The 23,162-nt window shown below is 34.6% G+C and overlaps 1 protein-coding gene across 1 annotated transcript; it reads right to left on the reverse strand.

Moving 5' to 3' along the window:
- Positions 1-9,133: 9,133 nt before the first annotated feature.
- Positions 9,134-18,739, reverse strand: LOC113078629 (phospholipase D3-like). Its single transcript, XM_026250949.1, has 12 exons — positions 18,597-18,739; positions 16,799-16,866; positions 16,573-16,623; positions 15,187-15,359; positions 14,839-15,019; positions 14,634-14,751; positions 14,432-14,559; positions 13,636-13,833; positions 13,307-13,446; positions 11,738-11,900; positions 11,325-11,424; positions 9,134-10,853 (listed from the first exon to the last, which is right to left on the reverse strand). Exons 2-12 carry the CDS (start codon positions 16,823-16,825, stop codon positions 10,678-10,680), a joined length of 1,455 nt encoding a protein of 484 aa, XP_026106734.1. The 5' UTR covers positions 16,826-16,866; positions 18,597-18,739; the 3' UTR covers positions 9,134-10,677.
- Positions 18,740-23,162: the final 4,423 nt, after the last annotated feature.

The following is a 23,162-nucleotide window of genomic DNA, read 5'->3' on the forward strand; positions in this document are numbered from 1 at the left end:
TAACTCTCACTATTTTTCATCACATGCTGCCATCTTAACTATGGCATGCTGGGCCATGAACTCCACACAGTAACGTGAGACTGATCTTATGACCAGGGCCACAGCTGTTGCAACTGTGTAAGACTAATATAGAAAACACACACACTCACACACATACACACACACACCTCTTCAGTGCCACTCAACGTTTCAGTGCCTTCAGCAAGTATGACTGACAGTGCAAGGAAAAACATTAAGATGCTCAGGTAAACTACATCTGTTCAGCAGATTACATTACATCTGTACTAAAGTTTCCATGTCGGTCTGAGAGTCTTGTCATGTAGTTATTGAGCCACACAGCAATGTCACACAATGTAACCCAACACAAGTCATTATCCCCTACCTTTATTGAGTGTTTCCTTGTGCAGAATCAATTATTCCCTCAGTAACAAACTCTCTCTTTCTCCCCCCAACTCTCTGCCAGTTTATTCTCTGACTGACGAGGGATATTTGCAGAATTATTATGGTCTCTGTTAGGGGAGGCGGTCAGCAATCCAATTGGATGAAGCCAGTGGGATGCCCCAAATACAGAGGGTGGGAGGGCGTCTTATACTGACACGGACAGTTTACCATCATAACACACAAGAATATGACTCTGGCCTGATGGTAAGCACAAGTCATGTCTGAAAGATCATATTTTACAGGTTGATTGGACATTAACGTCACCAAAAAGTCGTAATTACAACCAGGAAAGCAACATTTTTGGCCTGATTTCCAAATTGTGGGCGTGTCAGTGAAAAAGCATCATAGACACAGCGTTTACTGACTGATGTTACTTTTGTTGAAAATAATGAAATTACATACATTTATTTCATTTACAATAAGACTAGCAAGGTTCTATACACCAAACAATATTGGACAATTACGAATATATGATGAATAGATTTAGGTATTAAGTCTTATAGGTAACCCACCCACCCACAAATTAATCAATAAAGGTAAAAGTTTAAGTTTTGAATAAAGTTTCATGTAAAATTAATTTGAACTGAAATAAAATAATCATAAATATATCAGCTAGTTGTCAATTACCAAAGCAACATTTCTCATTTACAATTAGTTTAACTTGATGCACTAAAATGACTGAAACTAAAACAAAATAACACAATAAAATTACTAAAACTTTAACTAAAATGTAAAAAATTTTTTTTAAATAAATAAAACCTAATTAGGCTATTGTGTTTTCAAACATTTTCATATTGCTGAATTGTTTTCGTTTTAATTATTTATTCTTTAAATTGTCTTTTATTGGTCTTAAAGGGTCTTTTAAAAGTCCTACAATTACCTCCATAAAAATCACAGAAATCCTGACATTCAACACCTTCATAAAAGAAATAAAGGCATAAAAAAGCCAAACCACACCTGATGCGTATTCTTTATTCATCAGCAGAAGTATAATTTGTAGAAGCAGTTAAAAAAAAAGAAATGTAGATTTTTTTTTGTAGAAAAGGTACATTGCCAGTCACCATCACGACCCTAATAGTGTAACTGTGACTTCCCAACTCATAAATACTTCCCCAGAGGACTCAAGGCAGATTTACAGTGAAACAGAAACAAACTAAACTCTACTCAAACAAGCAAAATCCAAACATCTGGAAAAGTGAAAAAAAAAAATTAGAAAGTTTCCCTTTCTTGAGGTCTGGTAGTTGTTGTGTCAGGCTTAACACTCAAGGATAGTGCTTGCACAAGTAGCTTTCTATCCAGCATTGAGGTGTGTCTGCTTGTTTTTGGGCAACCCGCCTGTGTTGAAACCCAGCCGGGGTGGTGCCCACACAACTCTAACAGGTCACAAGACACTGCCAAAATTCATTATCCCCACAGCGTGACATGCAGGTGGATCCACAGGGTCAGAATAGCACTTAAAGCCTGTAGCCGGGCACCCGGCAGTCGGGGGTTCACATTGTTGTGATGCCTGCATTGTTTCAATACATAAAAGTAGGATAAGCAACATAATGTGATGGATAGGCATTTGAACGAGCTAGGGGCGGCTTCCCTGGCACAAGGTGAGGTGTCTAGTTTATTAGTGAATGCAGCTATCAGCAGAACAGACAGCCAAGAATCTAGAGCAGACAGCTGGCTTCATGTCATGTGACGCTGATAGACTAACAGACACAATCACATGACAAAGCAAAAGAGAGGGAGAAAAAATGTGTTTTTCATCAATTTTCTTCAATATGTTTCGACATTGACTCATCACTGAAATCCTGTTCAGGAAAAGCAAATATAAATCTGACATTCTTCTTTTCTTTCTCAGATAAGCAGTTATAAGCCATTATAAATATCTGAAAGAAAAAGAAAACTGACAAGCTGGAGGGCAAATGAATGACATGAATTAAAGTCTTTTACATTTAAAGTAACTTAACGGAATCATTTCAGAGCTCTGTTTTGAGCTTTTGTTGCCATTTTTGCTGTGCTCCTCTAATACTACAAATCGACAATTGATAAATAATAGATGATTATGAATTATTATATCGTCCGTATCATCTGTTCCACTTTTCATCTTAGTCATTTTAAATATCACCTGGACTAAAAAAGCCAGATCCTCAATGACATCATCCACTAGGAAGTGACATCATTTTCAGAAGGAAAAAAACAACATAAACATCAATAAGTGTTAGCTTGTAAAAAGCTGATGTTTTGTGATATTACTGGTTTATGCCATTTACAAAAACATTTGATATTATAACAGAATTGTGATGATAACCTATTTCAAGCGATGATTGCAAAAATGAAGTTAACTTTAGCTTAACTAATTAGCTAACTTCCATCGCATCTTTAGCTCTTCATTTTCGGTTGATTTTCTTGTCATTGTGTATTAGTAACATTAAGGTGTCTGAGCTTGACCACCCTTCAAATAGAAATGCACTTTAGCACACTTTAAAAATAATACTTATTATGCAGATATCGTGCTTAAGTGTGACCTGCATGTAATATTTTCACACACTTGTTTGCATGTTAAATGAAAACATGTTAAAAGAGGAACTAGTTTGAGAATGGCACCAAAGCAACTTCTGATCTGGCTCCAACAATACATATGACTGGATCCACTAAAATGAGCTTATAACAAACTTAACCACTATCTTCGGCTTCCAGTGTATAAAAGTACATTGAGGACAATGCACTAGCCACACACTTCTGTAACCAGTTAGACATTATTGTGCTGATAATGAGTTGTCCAAAAATAAGTGTCCAAATCTTCATTTACAGGAGCATAATGTTATTCAGGTTAAACAGCAACAAAATAACACTAACTTATGATCCTTTATACAGCAACTGAATGGACTATTGTTATCATGATGAATATATGACATGCAGTCCCTTGTGATTTTAGTATACTTTTAAAATCAGGAATTATTACAGAAATAATAACCTTTAAATACTGTGTATTGAATGCAAAGTTTTTGACACTTAATTGAATGTTATTTACAATTAAAGTGTATTATAGTTTAAATTTATATTAAATGCAATTAGGAGTGCTTTTTTACTTTTTAAAAGTATGACTTAAGTAAAACTTTATATGTAATTTCATTATATTATTTCTATTGTCTTTGAAATATGGTTAAAGTGTACTTCCAAATGTACTGACAAGTGTTCATAGTAAACTAAAACATACTTAAATGTAATTTCCATTGAAACTTGTATGTCATGTATTTAAAAATATATTTAATTAAACATTTGTAATGATCAGGTACACTAGTGCATTTAAAAATATTAACTTTTAATGTAATATCAAATAACTAACTACACTGAAAAAAAAAATGATTCATTGAGCTTTTTGAATTGATTTTTTTTAAGGGATTGCAAACAATTAATTTTAATTTAAAACATTTAGCTGGCTAACTTTCTTTTATTTTTCATGTAGCTAAAATATATTGTTTGCAACCACTTACCTTAAAAAACTTCTTTAAAGGTTATTAAAATAGGGATTTAAAATATAACTTAAACTAAAGCTTTTATTTTGACAGTATTGCAAAGTGCACTATTTAAAAGTGTACTTAAGTGGGCTTTTATTTCATTAATATTATAGTGTCTACAAGTACATTGTAGTAAGATTCGAAACACACTACAAGTGCACATTCAGCACCGGTGTTATGTCAGCAAACCCACCTGCGTCTGAAGAGGGTGTCCAGGAGACACGGAAGATCCCTCGCAGACACTCACACATGGCAGAAGACAAGATGCACGCTCACGCATCCCACACACCTCTGATACGGCTCAGACCTCGGGCCGGGTGCTGTGAGCAGATCACTTCCAGCGAGCATGAAGCGGAAGTGAGGGCAAACCGATACAGGAGGGGGTCGGAGGTAGACACAGAGAGTGTGATTTCGGGTTTCTTTGTTGGGGGGCATGTTGGTGCCAAAAGTGAACGAGAATGCGTTGGAGAGAAAAAAAAGAGAAGGATGTGGACAGAGGCCGGCGATAGGGAGACAGGACAGAATGCTGCATTAGCTGGCACTGAGAGTCAGCAGTTTGCAGCCCCCTGACTAAAGCTCCTGTCTTTTGTTCATCAGTGCCGTGGCTTTAGTCCCGGCCCAACAGGGCCTTGTTATCAGGCTTAGTGAGAAACAGTTATCAGGGCTTCTGTCAGACAGAGCTCAACAGCTCCCACAATATAATTAAAAGAAAAACACGTTCCCTCACTCACAGTCACAAACAGGCATCAATGCCAGCACACCTCTGCACTTCCTTCACTGCCACTGATTCTCAGATTGAAGAGGCAAAAGCCTACATCCATGAAACAGGAGCTGTCAAAAGATATACAGTACAATATGCATGATTGGGGTTATTCTGAAACGCATAGATCCGGTCCTGATTGGTGAAAACAGCATCGCAGTTATGCAATATACAACAAAGACCAACATTAGTTTACATGTCAAGGACTTGATCTAGAAGTTTGACACACTACATATGCAGTAATTGATTTTTTTTCTTTTCTTTTTTTTTTAAAGGCAGCATGTTAGGTTTGAAAAGATGATTATGGAAATATAGTTTAAGTGAAAATGAATGTACATCTTTGTATTTAAAATCTAAATCAAAGCTGAATTCTCAGCATCACTACTTCAGTCTAATAATGCTGAAAATTCAGCATTTCATCACAGAAATACATTTAATTTAAAAATATATTCAAATATAAAATAGTTATTTTAAATTGTAATGTTTCAAAAATTTATATATATTTGCATTTAAGCTGGATTTAAGTGCAGTACATCTTTGTATGTATTTTCACATTTACTATATTGTCTTTGAAATATGGTTAAGTTGTACAAGCATTTCTCGTGCACTGTACAAAATATGTCATACATAATGCATAAGGAATTAAATATTTTTAATGATGACATTGCAGTTTATTACATTTACGATATATTAACTTGAAATGTAAATCATATCCAGTTAATATTACAAAATGTATTTTAAAAGTGTACTTATGTGTATTAAGAAATCTGCTCTGTAGTGCTCTTTTATTTCATTAATATTATATTATATGTATGTACAGTTTGTTTTTAATATATATATATATTTAAGGTCTGAAACCACTACAGGTGCACATTCAATGCAGTTAAGCACAATATTTACTTTTTTCACAATGTAAATGGATTCTTTTACATTATTGCCCATTTATGAAAATGTAGTTTTTGATGTTTATAACTGGAGCAATATTTTGTGGGGTTTTTCATCCAAGGCAAAACTAAAGGAATTTTGTTTAGTTTGTTTTCAGATTATGATCCAACAGCCTCTTACTTAAACCATTTTCTGGATGAAGCTGCTTGAATAATCATAATTTTTTTCACACATAAGAACCACAGGCTCATGATATTTCATTTGAGCTATGGTGTTTGTAAACATATTTATAATTCATGCTCAGTGAATAATGCTGTCTTTAAAATGCATGACTACATCGTACAACAACTTTATCTTTTTATGGAGTAAAGGCCTCAGTAAGAGCTGTATACATCAGCCTAATTAATAAATGCCATAAAACGTAATAATTTCTACTGTGTTGGACTCAAAGCCTCTTAACTATACTAAAAATACTTCATCTGCTGAGCAGACCACAAACACATGATATCTTTTGACCAGAAAGCTGTTTGACTGTTCAAATCAAGATTATTCATGAACAGGATCTGAATCAAAGGGTTATTTATAGCATTGCTCCACTCTGATGAAAGCAAGTCAATCAGTGGACTGTCTTTATAGCCTTCAAACTGAAGCTCACTCAATAACAAAAGACCCAAACATTTCAGCAGCACCAGGACTAAATACAGCAAAAGCATTTATTTAACAGGACAATTTATTTATAGTAGCAATGGCATAGAAACATACAAAAAGTAAAATGTTCTCTAAAAAACCTTATTAACAATTGTTTTGTATTACAATATGGCAAAAAAAAATGTATAAATCAGAATGGTTCTTCCAGTAAATGTTTTTTAAAATAATCAAATGTTTATGCAAAAACAGCTTCTTCCATGTCTTCATAAAAGCTGACATCTGGGCTATTCTCATTGGGCATCCTGAAATGAAAGATCATATATATATATATATTACTGGTTAATTATGAATATTAATAAGTAATGAAGTACACCTCAGGTTTAAAATGTTTACCAAGGCTGCATTTATTTGATAACAAACACATTAAAAACAGAAAAAATTCTGAAATATTATTACAATAGAAAATAACTGTTCTCCATTTGAATATATTTTAAAATGTAAATTATTCCTGTGATCCAAAGCTGAATTTTCAGACAACAACTGTTTCCAACATTGATAATAATAATAATAATAATAATAATAATAATGAATTTTCCTTGAGAAGCCAATCAGCATTGAATGATTTCTTAAGGATCACGTGACACTGGAGGAATGATGCTGAAAATTCAACATAAACATCACAGGAACAAAGGACATGTTAAAATATAGTCACACAGAAAACTGTTATTTTATACTGTAATAATATTTCAAAACATTACTGTTTTTACAGTATTTTCCATTAAATAAATGCAGCCTTGGTGAACCGGTGAAGAGACTTCTTTCAAAAACATCTAAAAATCTTTGAAAATAAAAAGTCTCATAGTAGTACTAGTGCTTTCTTGAAGCAGACGCTGATGAATCTTTAACTGAAATTACAGGAAATTAGTTAATCCTGTGATCTTGTGGAGGTCCAAAAATCTCTATTTTTAGATGTTACAGCCAATTCAAAGAGGAGGGTAACGTGCTGATCTTGTGTATAAACACGGGACGTCCTTGCAGTGACCCTCAGCCTCACAGACACACCCTGACTGACCACATCCAGCTCACACAATCATCCACATGCACCCTTTCAACCAGTTCAAACTTGACTGATAAGATATGATGAAAAACCTCTCTGAGCTTATAATGCAATACTCAAATGATTATTTATAGGTTATCATTTCCTGGGAAAAAGAAATGCACCTTAAAATACTTTTTAAAGAGTATTGTATAATATAAAAGAATACACTTAAGCATGAACTGAATGTAATGTTAATTGCAATTAACAATGGTTTATAGTTTAATTTCACATTTCGCAGAAGCTTTTATCCAATTTGGGGAATACATCAAGCGATACATCTTAAAAAGGCAAACAGACACAGGAAGTGTTCGTAATACCAAGTTTCAGGCATTGTTCAAATAAGTACAAGCTAGACTGGGATTAAATAAAGAGATTTTAAAGTGTTTTTTTCTTTTGGGACGAAGTATGACTTCAGTACATCCTTGTCTGTGATTTAATAATTATTTATGTTTTCTTTGAAATATTGTTATTATAATTGTTTTGGTTTCACTGAAAATTGTATGTCATGTTTTCAGTATATATGAGTAATTTACACATTTGTCATGATCAAATCACAATTTTGTTAATTTTAAATATATGAACTTTACAAGAAAAACACACTACAGTTTAAATTATTATCAAGTACTTTACATGTGCTTTATTGTGTTAGTCAACCCATCGAAAAGATTATTAAAATATTACAAAAGGATGTGAAGTATACAAGTGCACATTCAAGTGCACTTTTTTCCACAGAGGTAGCCTACTCTGCAAAGAGTTTTGTCGCAATTAAACGGTATGTAGAATAATAAAATGTTGCCGTCAAAAAAAGTTTAAAAAAATCTATACAGTTAGTAAGCTACCAATTATCAAGTGCTAAAATAGTTCATCTGTAACAGACATGTAGGTGTCAGATTTGTGGTTTACATACTGCCCTCTGGTGTAAAGTTATATGCTGGACAAAATGAACTACACATATTTTTTAAAATTGGTAGAAGCAGAAATATTTAGCTTAATGACCACAAAAAAAAAAAAAAAAAAAAAATAGCCGTTTTTTTTTTTTTTTTTTTTTACTGAAATTAAATTTTAGAGTGAATACAAGAAGTGTCTAATTGACAAACTCCAGTCATTCATTTCAGCGTCAGTGTAAAATTACACATCTCACATATCATGATGTTAATACAAGCCTGACTTTACGTTCAGTGTTCATTGTGAGTGCATCCCAGCACTGCTGCCTGATTAAATGAGGTGAGCCATAACACTCAAATCATACATGACATTATTTTCCATGATTGTTGACTCTTCAGTAAAATCTCAACTTTAAATTTTCTCGCAGGATATATGATTGTTATGAATTATGAATGACCTCGGAGTCGTTCATACTCAACGCACGATTGAAAAAAAAACGGATATATGAATAATGATATCTTATTGTAATATTGAGCGACACTCTCCGTCATCTCCACAGCTCTCTTCAGCACTGCACCTCCACAGCAGTGTTCCAACAAATCCCGCCCTCGCCTCATCACGGGTTGCTTTGATTGGTAAAGCTCTATGAACGAATTTTAACTGTCCAATCACAGACTACATAACATTTATTAGCCAATTGTACACAGGGAGGCGTGGTCTGCTTTAATACGAGTGATAACAATGTCCATATAAGAGATTAAGGTTAAAAATAGATAAAATAATTAATCAATTGAAATGATTGAAATTAATGTTTTTGTAGACAAATTAATAGTACCTACGTTTTTGTACATAACGAAGATTTAAAGAGATGTTGAAACAGAATTTAAGGTGAAGTGAACGCTAACATAAGAAATCAACCACATTTATTTATTTTTATTCATTTACAATCTGAGTCCTTAGCCATCTTCATGAAACAGATAAAAAACATATCTTCCATCTCTATTTGACCATAACTGTAGCAATCTATTCTTGTTCTATTTTATCTATGTTTCGTTATCATTAAAAAAGGTTCTTTTAAGACTTGAACTCTTATGTTTTCTAAATGCTTGTTTTCTGTAAAAGTAAAATAAAAAAAAGACATAACACTATCTTTCTCTATTCTATCTATTTGTTTTATTTTTATCTATTATATACTTAACAAAAAAATTATGGCTCTTTTGTTGAATCTGATTGCTTCCAATGTCTTCACTTGTAAGTTGCTTTGGATAAAAGCGTTTGATAAATGACTAAATGTAAGTGTATGTGATATGAATAGAATTAATCAAACAGAAGAATGAACATGAAATGACCTTTTACATTGCAACTGAGAAATGTTATCAAACTTAGAGAAAATTAATTAAGAAAAGAGTGAGTGTGGTGAAAGGGTGTAATTGAGTGGTTTTCATAACATGTGTTAAACATGTCCCTCCTAAACAATCTGAAATAACATGTGCCTTTTATACATGCATTGTTTTTTCAGAATCACATGCAAATTCTATGCTACGACAAAAATGTTGCACTACTAATCATCAGTCATTAATGTAAAATGACTTCGAGATGACTAGAAAAAGTTGCCCAAGTGCTTGTAACAGTTTACACTTTCATGAAACAAGCAGCTCTCAAAACATAGAAATTTCAAATGTAAAATGAACTTAATTTGAAAAGAAACTTCCTTGAAAATGCTTTAAAGTTCACAGCCAATGGAGTGTGCGTATTTAAAAAAAAAAAATCTTAAAAACCGACTCACACATCCCTCATCACTACTCACTGTTCCTCTTTATAATGATGAACATGTCTGGCAATGACTCTTTTACACGAATACCAAGACATTTTCACTTCCAGATTAAAAGACATAATAAAAAAAAACCACGTACTTCATAATTTCTCACCTTGCAAGTCTTTGAAGTAAAGTGAGTGAATTAAAACATTCAAGAGCTGCTGACCAATAGCGGTGACACCACAACAAATGTGTTCAAACATGCACAAATGCCTTCGCAGACGTTCATCGCAACAGACTGGTTATTAAAACCCGCTTCTTCGACGAGTCAGATCTGATTTTTTAAAACATGAATAATACTGTTGAGATGATTTTTAAATGCAGCCTTTGAAATCACTTTAAAAAGAGGAAGCAGCTATGAACAAGACACTAAATCAATTCTCCTGAAAAACCATGTTAGAAAGAATCAACAGGAAAGTATTTCTGGAGGTATTGCATTGCATTGTCATTTAAAAGACATTTTGTGCAAAATATATGCAACTGGTCAGAGATGAGAGTGACATCATCATTACTGAGTGCAAAAGTAGCTCATGGAAAGACGGCCAGGGAAGCTGATACTTTAGAGTATACTCTATGCTATACATCCCCCAGCAAATGCCTTTTAACAGTGTTGTGCTCTCTCTGGTGAGAAGGTCTAGCACACGTCTTTGCGGTTGGTTCTGTGGTTGATGTCAGTGCTGTACGGAGAGTCCCAGTCTCTCTCGAACACTGCCTGCAGCTGCTCCTGGACTGTGGGGCTTGTGGTCTGGTTCACCACTAACGCAGATCCAGCGGTGTTCACAAAGTAGTCTCCGGACCAGTTAGACGTGCCTGGAAAGTACGAAGGCAGTGATTATAGCAACAGGATAATATTAAACTATTTTTGATCATTCATGTCTTTAGAAGGTAAGTTGTGAAGGGTTCAGAGATCAGTGCTGTCAAACAATTAAATCGCATCTAAAATAAACATAATAAAACATAAAACAGATAAACATTTGTTTACATAATATATGCGTGTATATTTAGATAAATACAAACACATGCATGCATATATTTAATATGCATATATTAAAATATGTTTTGTTTATATATTAAATAAAATATACATTTATACAAATGTAAATATTTCCAAAATATATACTGTATGTGTGTGTGTGTGTATTTATATACACATAACAAATATACACAGTACACATACATATATTATGTAAACAAAAACTTTTATTTTGGATGTGATTAATCACAGCACTAGTTCAGATGTTTTAGAAATGCAATAAGAAGAGCAAAATGTAAAAGTAGTACCTATGTAAGCAACTTTATCTGTGACCATGTACTTGTTGTGGTTGACTCTGGCGTAGGGAATGTGTTTCTGTCGAGGGTTGGCAGGCACAGTAAAAATTCTCTGTGAAAGAAAAAATGGTTCGTTTTAATTTATTGCAGATATATTAAGCTTTTTTTTTTAGCAAGGACATATTAAATTGATTAGTTAAAACAAATAAATGCTGTTTTTACAACATTTTACAATTGTACTGTATTTTTTTAATCAAATAAATGCAGACTTGGTGGCTTCTTTCAAAAACATGTGAAAAATCTTATCATCCCCAAACCTCTTTGTATGCAATGTGCATTAAAGCAAGGCAACCTTATCATGGTCTCTGAGGTAATATATCACACAGCCTGTCAAACACTTAAAGAGTTCCTCTGGTGGCACTCACCACTTGAATATCCAGTGTGCTCTTGTCCTGTAAGGATGCTAGTGAACGGAGGAAAGGGAACATGATGGGGTTGGTATTTTCCCAACAACTGATCAGCAGACGCACACGAACATTACGCTCATAAGCCGCGCTCCGCAGCTGGGTGTCGATATCTGCCCAGTACCTGCCGGGAATCAGGGAAAGCAATTACAGAGTTCAACTTTAAAGGTTCAAAATGTGCAATGTTCAGACAGCTCAATGTAGACAGAATTCTTTGCTCCTGTGAACTTCTAAGTGATCTGTTTGGTCCTTTATCAGAGGGTCACTGCAGTCACCCGGATCCAGTACGTATCCAGACCAGATGGTGGATCAGCACCTAGAGAGGACCTCTACATCCCTGAAAGACAGCGGAGACCAGGACAACTAGAGCCCAGATACAGATCCCCTGTAAAGACCTTGTCTCAGAGGAGCACCAGGACAAGACCACAGGAAACAGATGATTCTTCTGCACAATCTGACTTTGCTGCAGCCTGGAATTGAACTACTGGTTTCGTCTGGTCAGAGGAGAACTGGTCCCCAACTGAGCCTGGTTTCTCCCAAGGTTTTTTTCTCCATTCTGTCACCGATGGAGTTTCGGTTCCTTGCCGCAGTCGCCTCTGGCTTGCTTAGTTGGGGTCACTTCATCTACAGTGATATCACTGACTTGACTTCAAATGATTGCAGAGATACTATTTAAACTGGACAGAGATGATGAACTGCCACGCAAAACTGTCCTTTTGCATTGACACACTGTTTTCCTAATTAATCTTGTTCAGTTGGTCTTTTTTGTTCCAAGCGCTATATAAATAAAGGTGACTTGACTGGTGGCTAAACAGGAGGGTTATTTTCATTAACTACAGCTAAAATTAAACCATTTTTTTTCATCAATTAAAATAAACATTAACTGAAATAAAATTAAACAAAACATTTATTTCAGCAAAGCCAAAGTTTTAATTTTCTTTTAGTTTAAATTGAAGTACTAGAATAACAACCGAAAAAGAACATTGCAACACTTTATTTTAATGTGTCCTCGTTGCACATTACGTGTAATTACTATAGTATTCGCACAAAACTATTCATAATCACATCCAATAACCCTAAACCAAAACCTATAGTAAATACATGTTAATTAATATTACTCAGTACTTAAATGTTTAATTACACTGTAACAAGGACATCTTAAAATAAAGTGTAACCAATAGTTAAAGTTGAAGTATTAAAATAAAAATGTTACTTAATAAAAACTACACAAACACATACACAAAAATACTATACTAGAACTAAACTTCAAATGAAATTAAATTCAAAATATCAACAACATTACCTATAACAGTATATCAATAGCAGTAAAAAATGTGTTGCAGTGTATATGTGTTTGCTAAAAATATTATTTTTAGATGCAAGAAACCTTTTAGGCAATGGAAAGGGACCTTTGAGGTTCATGATATGCTTATTAAAAGAAATGGTTCAAAATGCCTACGATAAGCAGATTTCATAATGAAGACAGATGTCTTTATGTATGAAGGACAAGGCAGGGAATATACCGCAGACCTTTTGTGGCTGGAGTACTCCATAGTGGGGAGATAGTCCATCACAGCGATGTAGATGAACTGCTGGGCATCAGCGATCACGCTGAGGATAGACTGCAGGTCTGGAGTCCGGCCCTCGGCGCACAGTGAAGGAGGAGAGCTCTGTGTGAGAGAGAAACTTCCTCAATGATGCCAAACGAAACGCCAATCAGCTCAGCAAACACCACATGAACAAGGAACAACAAAAGCCACAAAACGTCCACAGGCACTGATAGAAACGCACGGATTACATTCAGTTTTGTCTTTCATGACTGAGCTCAGGTTATTCAGTGTCCGCCGAATCTCTCTTACTGATAGATAGACGCTGGCATCGGTCCCATTGAGTGACAGCTGCATGGGTGTGTCCTTATTGTACACTGTGGAGTAATTTTTGGGCCAGTGTGCAGGAACGGTCGTGGTCTGATTCAGGTACCAATAAGCCTCGAAGATCTTGCCAAGATCCTCAGCAAGACAGCTGCAGTCATACACAACGGCACCCAACTCCTTCACCTGAGCAGAATCAACACGTCAGACAAATACAACATTCACAATACTACTGAGATATATGGAGTATTGGTTGGTGCTATTTCTTTTTCATGTTTTTCTTTTCTGCATTTATGAAATATTATTACAACATATTTTAAAATGTAATTTATTCATCATTTAATGCAAAAAGCACAAATCCTGAGTATGGGTTACCACACTTGGCCACATGTCACTTTCACTTTCACTTTGCTCCAGTCTTCAGTGTCACATGATCCTTCAGAAATCATTCTAATGTGCTGCTCAAGAAACTTTTATTACCACAAACACTTTTGTACTGCTTAATTTTTTTCAGGATTTGTGATGAATAATTATTTTTTTTTTTTACAGCATTCATTTGAAATGACATTCCATTATAAATATTTTGAAAGCTTTTATTCAGCAAGGACGCCTTAAATGGATCAAAAGTCAGTAATTTCTTTAAAAAACATACACTTTTGAATTGTAGTCTACATGAATTCTACTATATGAGAGTACGTAAGGAAGCAAAAATTCCCAAACACTGATATCAAACCATATGGCATTTAAAGGTTATAGGCCATAATCCTAAAAAAATACAACTGACCTGTGTTAGTGACCTCCAGTCCATATTGGCGCTTCCTATGTAGATGTGCTTCTTATCCACGATCCAGAATTTAGTGTGCAGCACACCTGTCGTCAGCTCTCGCATATTCACCATCCGCACGTCAGCTCCTGCAGGAAGTAAGGCGTTATTCAATGTTGTTACGTGTATACATCGTTATTATTAAGCTGTCAAGCTGACTAACCAGAATCAGTCAGGAACTTGATGTCTTCCATAGGTTTTTTCTCTGATGGTTTATCGATTGCAATTCGGACAGAGACTCTCCCCGAGAGCTGCCCTAGCTCCTCCAGAATCTGCTCACCCTAAAATAGACAGATCACTTGGGTAAGACATCACTAACACTATTAGCCTATTATTCACTGAGAATTTAGTAAACGTCACATCCAAACCTGATTGGCTGTGGCCTCGTGTGTCTGCGTGTCGTTATTGGTGAGAGTCCAGTAGAAGGAGGCGATGTCCAGACTGGTCTGAGCACCAGATATAAGGTTGAGCCAGGCTTCATAAATGGACTGATGAGTGGTCGAGGAGTTAAACACCAGTCCCTCAGGAATACTCTCCACTAGAACAATCCTGTAAGGGACACATGTGGGCAACAGAGCTATAAATGCAGACTTCATGCAGATGTGAAACTGTGTGCTGTGGTTAACCTCATCTAGACCACTAAAACACTCCAAAACACAAAGAAAAGTGTGAGAAAGAGAAGTGACCCAAATAAAGTTCCCTAGGTGGGCGTCTACCTGCAGGGATCAGTACAGGTTTCTCTGATTAGAAGATGCTCCTGCTCTCCAGATGAGGAGGAGGAGGAGGAGGAGGAGGAGGATGTTGCCATGGGAACAAGCAAGGTTTGGATTGACAGGAGGATCAGCAGTATTGTGGTTAAACAGGTGAGGATGATCAGACACCTGTAATGCTAAACACAGAGATTAGCGTTATTAGGCATGATGCGAAGCGATTATGAATAAATATAAAGCTGTTATAAATTCTATGTAATCCATGGCTTCACATGGCTTATTGCTTTTATAAAATGGTTATTCCATATACGTATATGGTTTCGCAAAATAAAACGGAGAAAAATAAATGATATTAATAAAAACAGTAATTTTCCACCATATATTTTCTCAGAATTACTTGTGGTTGTAACAAAGTGTTTGCCGAGCAACAGACAAATGAACATGGCTCAACCAATCAGAATCAAGGACCGGAACTATCCCTTTAATAAAAAATAATTAGACATGTTAAATGATTTGAACTTAAATTATCTTATTACGTCAGAAGGAAAAGACTATAGAGTGAAAGATGACATAACGTGTAACTAACAGTAGTTAGTACCAAATCTGTTACTGGTTGATATTAGAGATTTCTTTTGATTTATCAGTATCAGTACTGGACATACACCAGCTGATAATAAATATTTAAGTGTCCTAAGATTTACTAATGGGAGTCACACATTGGCTATTAATTTCAGTAACTTTTTTAATAAAATCCAATAAAACGTATTACCTTATAGTACTAACAATACAATTATGTAGCTAAATCTTTTGGGATTTTAGATCATTTAGATCTTATTTATTATATTATTTTGAGTGTAAACTGATATATTCCACCATGAGCAAATTTTATAAAAATCTATACATTTTTTAGTATAATTCATATAAGTTAAATCAAAGAAAATATGATCATGTATCATAGATTTGATTCAGTGTGTTTGTTCAACATTGTGGCTGATGCATACATTTTATTCCAGATACATCAGAACAAAATACTTGATAAATTTCAACTACGAACAGTCAATGTATGACCTTTTTTTATAACCACTTACACTCGTCCAATTAAGCTTAATTTGTTGTTTAAACTGTACATGTTTGAAAAAACAACAACATTTGACTTCAAGAGAAAAAAATAAAAAAGGAAATTGTCATTAGGGTTAATTATGCATGCTTATTTCTTATTTTTACATGTAGATTACATTCACATTTGCTCTCACCTACAGTTAAACACCAATAAAGTAATAACAGCAATACCTAAAAGTATAATCTTTAGCTATTTTTTCCACATTGTACAAGTCATGAGGCCTAAATTCAGTTGTAGCATTTAAACCAGATCAGGATAGACTGATGTAATACCTTTTGTGAGCCAAGATGAGTTTCTCCTCTGCTTAGCTCCACATCAACCATCTTGATCAAGACACAAAAATAAAAGGTTTGTGGTTATTTAAACACAGCGTCTTAAGTTAACACATACTTTTAAAAATTAAAACCACCAGATAACTCTTAAATGTTCTTCTTGTAGAGCGTAGAATAATTACAATCAACTCTAAACTGAAGAAATCACTAATCGAGTATAACACACCTTTTGATATGGTATATCTGACTTCATTGTGTCAGGGTTCACCAGCACACCAGGAGGAAATACAAATCCTGAAAAATGAAAGATTAGGGGAATCTGTGTTCATGTAAGCATGTCAACTGTCTGCAAGTCATTTCTATAGACACGGCTCATTACTTTCCCATGCATCTGATTTAAAAGTGGAAGTGTTTCTGAAGACAAAAGGAAAAAGAAGAAATGTTGATGCTGTGTAGGTTATGAGTGTCATGAGCACAGGGTCACATGATTGAGCTTCCTGATAGTAACATGATCTAGTTCTGCGGTTCCTGTAATATTTTGCGTAATCTTGCTGACTGGAGGAGGAAAGGCAGTTTCATCTAACACACTCATAGTGTACAAATCAACGTGTGAAATGATTAATTGTGTCTAATCGATTTTCATAGTCCATTATAATGGTTAACCCCACAAACCTTTGACTTTAAAAGGCTCTTAAGTTACAAGCATGATGAAAACTTTTGCTGGAAAACTTGTTGCACACAATCTACTTCTGCCTTCTGTCCTCTGCTACATAGTTCACACTTTTCAGAAAGTAAAATTATTTATATTTCTAAAAACATCCACCTTCAGCTCGGTATAAACAGATTTTAAATTGCTAGTAATATTTCAAGATGAACAATTATTGGACTAAAGTAACAGGTTTATTTGTTTATCCAAGTTTGTTTTTGTTTTCTTTTGAAAAATTACGTTTTTTTTTTTTTTTTTTTTGAGGAATGTTTATTTGTCCATCGCTCAATCATCAATGTTTTGCATTTCATTATATTTTGCCTCCACAATAAAAACTACAGATAGTTCATCATAAAACTAAGCAATCATTTTAATAAGGCACATTATTAGGAGATAAAGAGTGACAATGATATGCATTTCCATTTTATGTAAAAATCTCAATGATTTATATTATATGTTATCAGAATTTAATCTGACTTTCTGACCATATAAATAACAACTACACTAAACTGAGCTCTATATTCTTACTATATCACACTATACGAGACATAAAATCCTAATTTATCAAATATGATATATATATATATATATATATATATATATAAACTTTTTCTTAAAGATTATCTTTTATATTTTATATATATTACATTATTTACAAGTCAGGATTTACAGGGTTTATAAGGAAGAAGAAACAAAGTCTGAAACTTTGAATTGTTAACAAGTTGCTTTAAAAAAATACACTTATTCAAAAGACCCTATGTTTAACTCTTTCAGAGACTCTTTTAATTGTTTCCATGCAGTAACTGTGGGTTGATGAGAACATGGTTTCTTGTGCAAAATGACTCTATTCGCATGAGTCTAATCATGTGCATGAAGAAGTCCTGAAGATACTTCTATCATATAAAATAAAAATCCATATTATCTGTGGAACATTAAAAGGATACTTTGTCCTACAAAAAAAGTAAGCAGTAAAACAGGTTTGAAAAAAAAAAAAAAATACACAATGCACTGCAACATTGTAGACTTGCATATAATATATCCTTACGGATAAACTGTATCTCTAACCCTAGTGAGCTGTTGTTTACAGAGATGAAACCTATAAAGATGATACCCCACAATGCCGTCTAGATAGGCAGCTTACTAGTGTTTGACACACAGCCATGGTCTACTTTTGCTTCCGTAAGTGTAGTGTACATGAAGTAAAGAACACATCTGTCGTTGCTGCACACTGAACGTGAACACACACACAACCTTTGTCAACACACACAGCCTTTGAAAAGTTTAAGAAAGTGTTAAGAAAAGGAAATGAAGGACATACCTGTGATCTACCAGCTCTCAAAGCAAACCATCCCGTCTGACACACAGCAGTCAATCACCCGTCAGTGAGCTCTGTTCACGGACGAAGACAAGCGCTCTCTGTTAACACTAACGAGCTGAAATCCGTGTAAACAATGTTTGCAGTACACTTGTCCTCTCAAGCTCCTAGCGAGTGCACTACTGTATCGGGCTCGAAAGAGTCACGTGACCACTTTTAAGTAACCTATGGGTGAGAGCCGTGATGGTGACGTAGGCAGTAAAACTTCACTTCAGTTTGATCAAGGTTATGTTGAAGAAAACTGTTTTATTATGGCTCATTTCATTTCTAATGAACTAGAAACAATAGGACATCGGTTAATTGTTATTTCACACTTCACTCTCAGATAATGTTTGATTCATGATTAGTTCTGCTGTTTTATTTATTTATTGATTTATTTATGTAGCACATGGTTTTATTTAGTACATTTACAGTAAGTAGACCTACATTAAAGCAAAACCAACTATATCTAAATTAGGGCTGTGCAAAAAATCGAATGCGATTTTCATGCGCAATCTCATCAGTAAATACGCTCCTGTTAGATAGATAGATAGATAGATAGATAGATAGATAGATAGATAGATAGATAGATAGATCTAGATTAGACGGTCTTTAAAATAAAATGAAAGCAATCAAATAAATATACTATTTATCAAAAAATAGACAATATTATTATTTTTATCTATCTATCTATCTATCTATCTATCTATCTATCTATCTATCTATCTATCTATCTATCTATCTATCTATCTATCTATCTATCTATCTATCTATTTTTTTTATCTAACATTGTCTAACAGTGAAAATGCATGCTTCGCACCAAAATATAATTGTTTTTCTGAAACTTGAGAAAGCTCCCACAACAACTTCAGTTAGGCTATCCATTTAACACATTTTTTGTCAATTAAATGTCTTTGTTTTGTGTATTTGTTTGTCACGTTAGCAGCAAAAGTAGCCTATGTAAAATAATTGAAAAGACTATATTGTATTTAAAATTATTAATGTTTTAAGTAAATTAATCATATTCATTTACGTTTAAAGAAACACTTTTGCCTTCTCGACCATAAAAAAATAAAGCCTGCTCATCGAGGTGGAGTATTCAGTGTCATGTGTGTATTTCTCCAGCAGAGGGCGATATGGGACTACGTTTCATTTGAAGACATTGCACACGCAGCGTGATGGTGACAACTCTGAATATAATTTATGAAGCCAAAATAATGCGGTGAGGTGAGGGCAAATGTTTAATTATTTATTCAAGATAATCTGTGGAGGCAGCTCCTTTAAATTATACTTCATAATAATAATAGTGACAGACAAAACTACCCATGGTGCCACATGTAGGCTATGTAGGGCACTCCAGAAGAAACCTCATTTAGCTCAATCATATTATTTTTGTTAGCCCTCAATCTGAAAGACTCACGACTGAATTAACTGTAAGGCTGGCCTGGTAAATACATTTTCCTCAATATTTTAAGTCACCAATTTTAAATAATATATCCTTGGAGGAAGGCACATATTACAGGCTGCACAGAATTAGCATAATTCATAAACTGGACAAATATGCCAGCGAGAAAAGTTTCCTTCTGTCTCTGTTTTGGCCTTTTGGCGCGCTCAGACGGTGAACCCGCCCTCGGGCTGCGCGGCGGTTATGGGAGCGTCAGGAACCGGTCGCCTGTCCAGGATACAGTCAGGTGTCTCTCCTTAAAAAAATAAACCCCTCACGTTACTGCACTGACATTAACGGATGAGTTTAACAAGTAAGCCTCCAGCTCACAGAGAACGCGCTCAGAAAAGCTATTGGAGAACGTTCTTCATGATGTTACATTAATAGAACGTTCGCACAAAAATGTTATTTATACGCTACATTGTTCACAGAACATTTTGATCAGAAACCTTTTAATTTGGACATACGTGGAAGGTTTTTTATTTATTTATTTTAATTATTTTAATTTAATTTTTTAAGCTAAACTTGTTTAGAAAACGTTCAAAGTTACGTTTCTATAATGTCTGCAAAATGATAAAATGAAAGTTCCCTTAAAATTCTCCCTTAACGTTCACATAACCACGAAAACATGTTTTTTAACCATTTTAAAAATTCTTAGAACATTCAAAAATAATCTTTTCTGAACTGTATGAACCTAGAATTCTTAAATTATTTTTAATAATTATTTAGTAATTATATTTAAGTTATTAAAATATATTTTTAACAAGCTGAGATGTACCTTTTCTTTTTCTGTAGCGTTTTTATTTCAGTGCCTGTTCCTTAGCTCCTTAAAAGAGAATAAGCATATATGTTTAACAAAACAATGTTGTATTTTGTCTAAAATATGTTGTCAAATGATTTCCTGTAAAATGAAAATGAATCATGTATTGGATCACAATAATGACCAACCACCAACAACATATTGATAAATTTTTATGACCCCACAACCTCCACATATATTCCTGTGCAATTCTATATTTAGTTCCTGTGCAATTTGTCCCAGGAATTGAGAATAAAAAAAAAAATCTTCTTTTTTTTTCACAGAAATACATATGATTATATAAATATTATTTTCTATCATATAATAATTTTTAAAATGATCATTCTCTGTCTTATAATTGGCTCTTTTGTACAGGGATGTAGGTTGTTGTAAGGTAACCATCTCACGTCTGTTTGTATCAGAGCGAATGGTGTGTGTACATTACAACAGGTTTCTTCATTAGCATGCAAGCAGTCGCCTCACAGAGGCGGATTTACTGAAGATAAAGAACATCACCACAAAAGCTATGTCTGATGTCTGCATTTTAAACACAAATTTGAACATTTTTTAAATTGTTCTTATGAAAATGTGAGTAGTTGTGATATTTAAATTCCCTTTAACCATGTCATGACTGTTTATCCCACGCGCTGTTCTTTTAACACAGTATACGTCACAATGCCTGCGTCCTCCTTTATCCTCAGCTCTCGCTCACCTGTACACATCATAAACCCAGGTTAGTCATTTCCCACCTGCCCATTTGCTTTTACCTGTTCTAAAATGAAACCTGTGTTGTAAACCTGCCTCTCATAATCCCACGAAACATATGCAATTTCCTGCCAGATGAAAGGAGACTTTAAAAACACTTTATTGGCAAATAAGTCCCCCTCCACCCAGCCACTAGAATCTCCTTCAAACAGCTCGTGTGGAGAGAGAATGAAAACAGGCCAGTATTTGCTCTCTGGCACTGTATGTCTGATAAATGTCACCTGTATGCTCTCATTCATCCACAATAGAGACTGGGATATGTGTGGTCGGGTGAAATGAATGCGAAAAGCACACACACACACACACATGAGCTGGTGTAAATGTTGACTGAGAGCGATTGGAGGCATGTATTGTCAAACGTGTGCACTTCGGGAAAACTCTTCACCTTTGCCTGTTTGTCTTCGGTCATTTATATATATATATATATATATATATATATATATATATTTCTGCCAGGATCAGGGAAAAGAGAGAAACCTATACAGCTATGACCACCCAAACACGGAAGTAACCAGGACACACCTGCAGTCATAAACTGTGGCAAAGGGCCAAACCTTTGGATCATACCCAGATAGAGAAACAATACCTGAAGCACAATTCCTGGTAAATGAGCAACAGTACAAAAGGAAGGAGTAATAAACACAGCAGTGGAAGAAAGAATGATGTGGATATGTGTAATAAAGTTTACTCCCCATCTGACATGGTTTACTATAGTAAAACACACTGTCTGGATGGTAATCAAAGCTTTTAGGTGACCTAAATACTGTTTTAGATACACTAGCCATAGAAACCTTCTCATAGTTCATAATATAACTTTTATTAATGGTTTATTTGATATGATAATATTCATATAATATAACTGAACTGTTCATTTTCTGAGTCAGCATCGTTTTACTCATCTTTTGATACATGTGGTGAAAGTAACAATGCGGTGGTTTTGTTCTGAAGCTCTCTGTGAAATAACCTGCACGTCAGGTTGGTGTATCGGCCACCTGCATCATCTCTGACCAGGATGCGGTTTGTAATCCTGAGGCTCGGAGCCATTGTCATAGTCACATAGCGTAGAAAAGACACAGCCTGTACACACCCGCCTCTGACAGACCTCACCTGTTTCCAGTACAGATGTATCCCGGCCTACAGAACAGTTCTCACGGTCAAACATCAGCATCACTCCAACCACAGATATACTGAATGATCTGCTTCTTCAAACAAATCACAAGCCTTTTTTAGGCTTTGATGAACCATTAGCTCTGGATGCTTAGTATACTGAATTGATTTATAATGAAATGAACTAATTGAAAAGCTGAAGACAGCTATTATAAATCACTCACTATACCAGAGATTCATAAACTTTTTTTTGCCAGCCAAAACCCCTTTGACCTAACATTTTCTGAGATATTAATTTAATATAATAATAATAATTAATAAACACTTTCACATGCTCATTGTTCTCTGGTGCTGATTAATGGTCACACGACTTGCAGGTAAACCAATAAAATAGTTCAGTGTTTATTATTTTTTT

The sequence above is a fragment of the Carassius auratus genome, unplaced genomic scaffold (assembly GCF_003368295.1).
Source record: "Carassius auratus strain Wakin unplaced genomic scaffold, ASM336829v1 scaf_tig00026157, whole genome shotgun sequence".
NCBI lineage: Eukaryota > Metazoa > Chordata > Actinopteri > Cypriniformes > Cyprinidae > Carassius > Carassius auratus.

Excerpts from the sequence above, each read along its gene's own strand:
- LOC113078629 (XM_026250949.1), bottom strand. The coding sequence starts at position 16,825 with ATGAAGTCAGATATACCATATCAAAAG. Across the intron at positions 14,752-14,838 it reads ACGAGGCCACAGCCAATCAG|GGTGAGCAGATTCTGGAGGA; the intron begins GTTTGGATGTGA and ends TGTCTATTTTAG. Across the intron at positions 14,560-14,633 it reads CAAGTTCCTGACTGATTCTG|GAGCTGACGTGCGGATGGTG; the intron begins GTTAGTCAGCTT and ends TACTTCCTGCAG.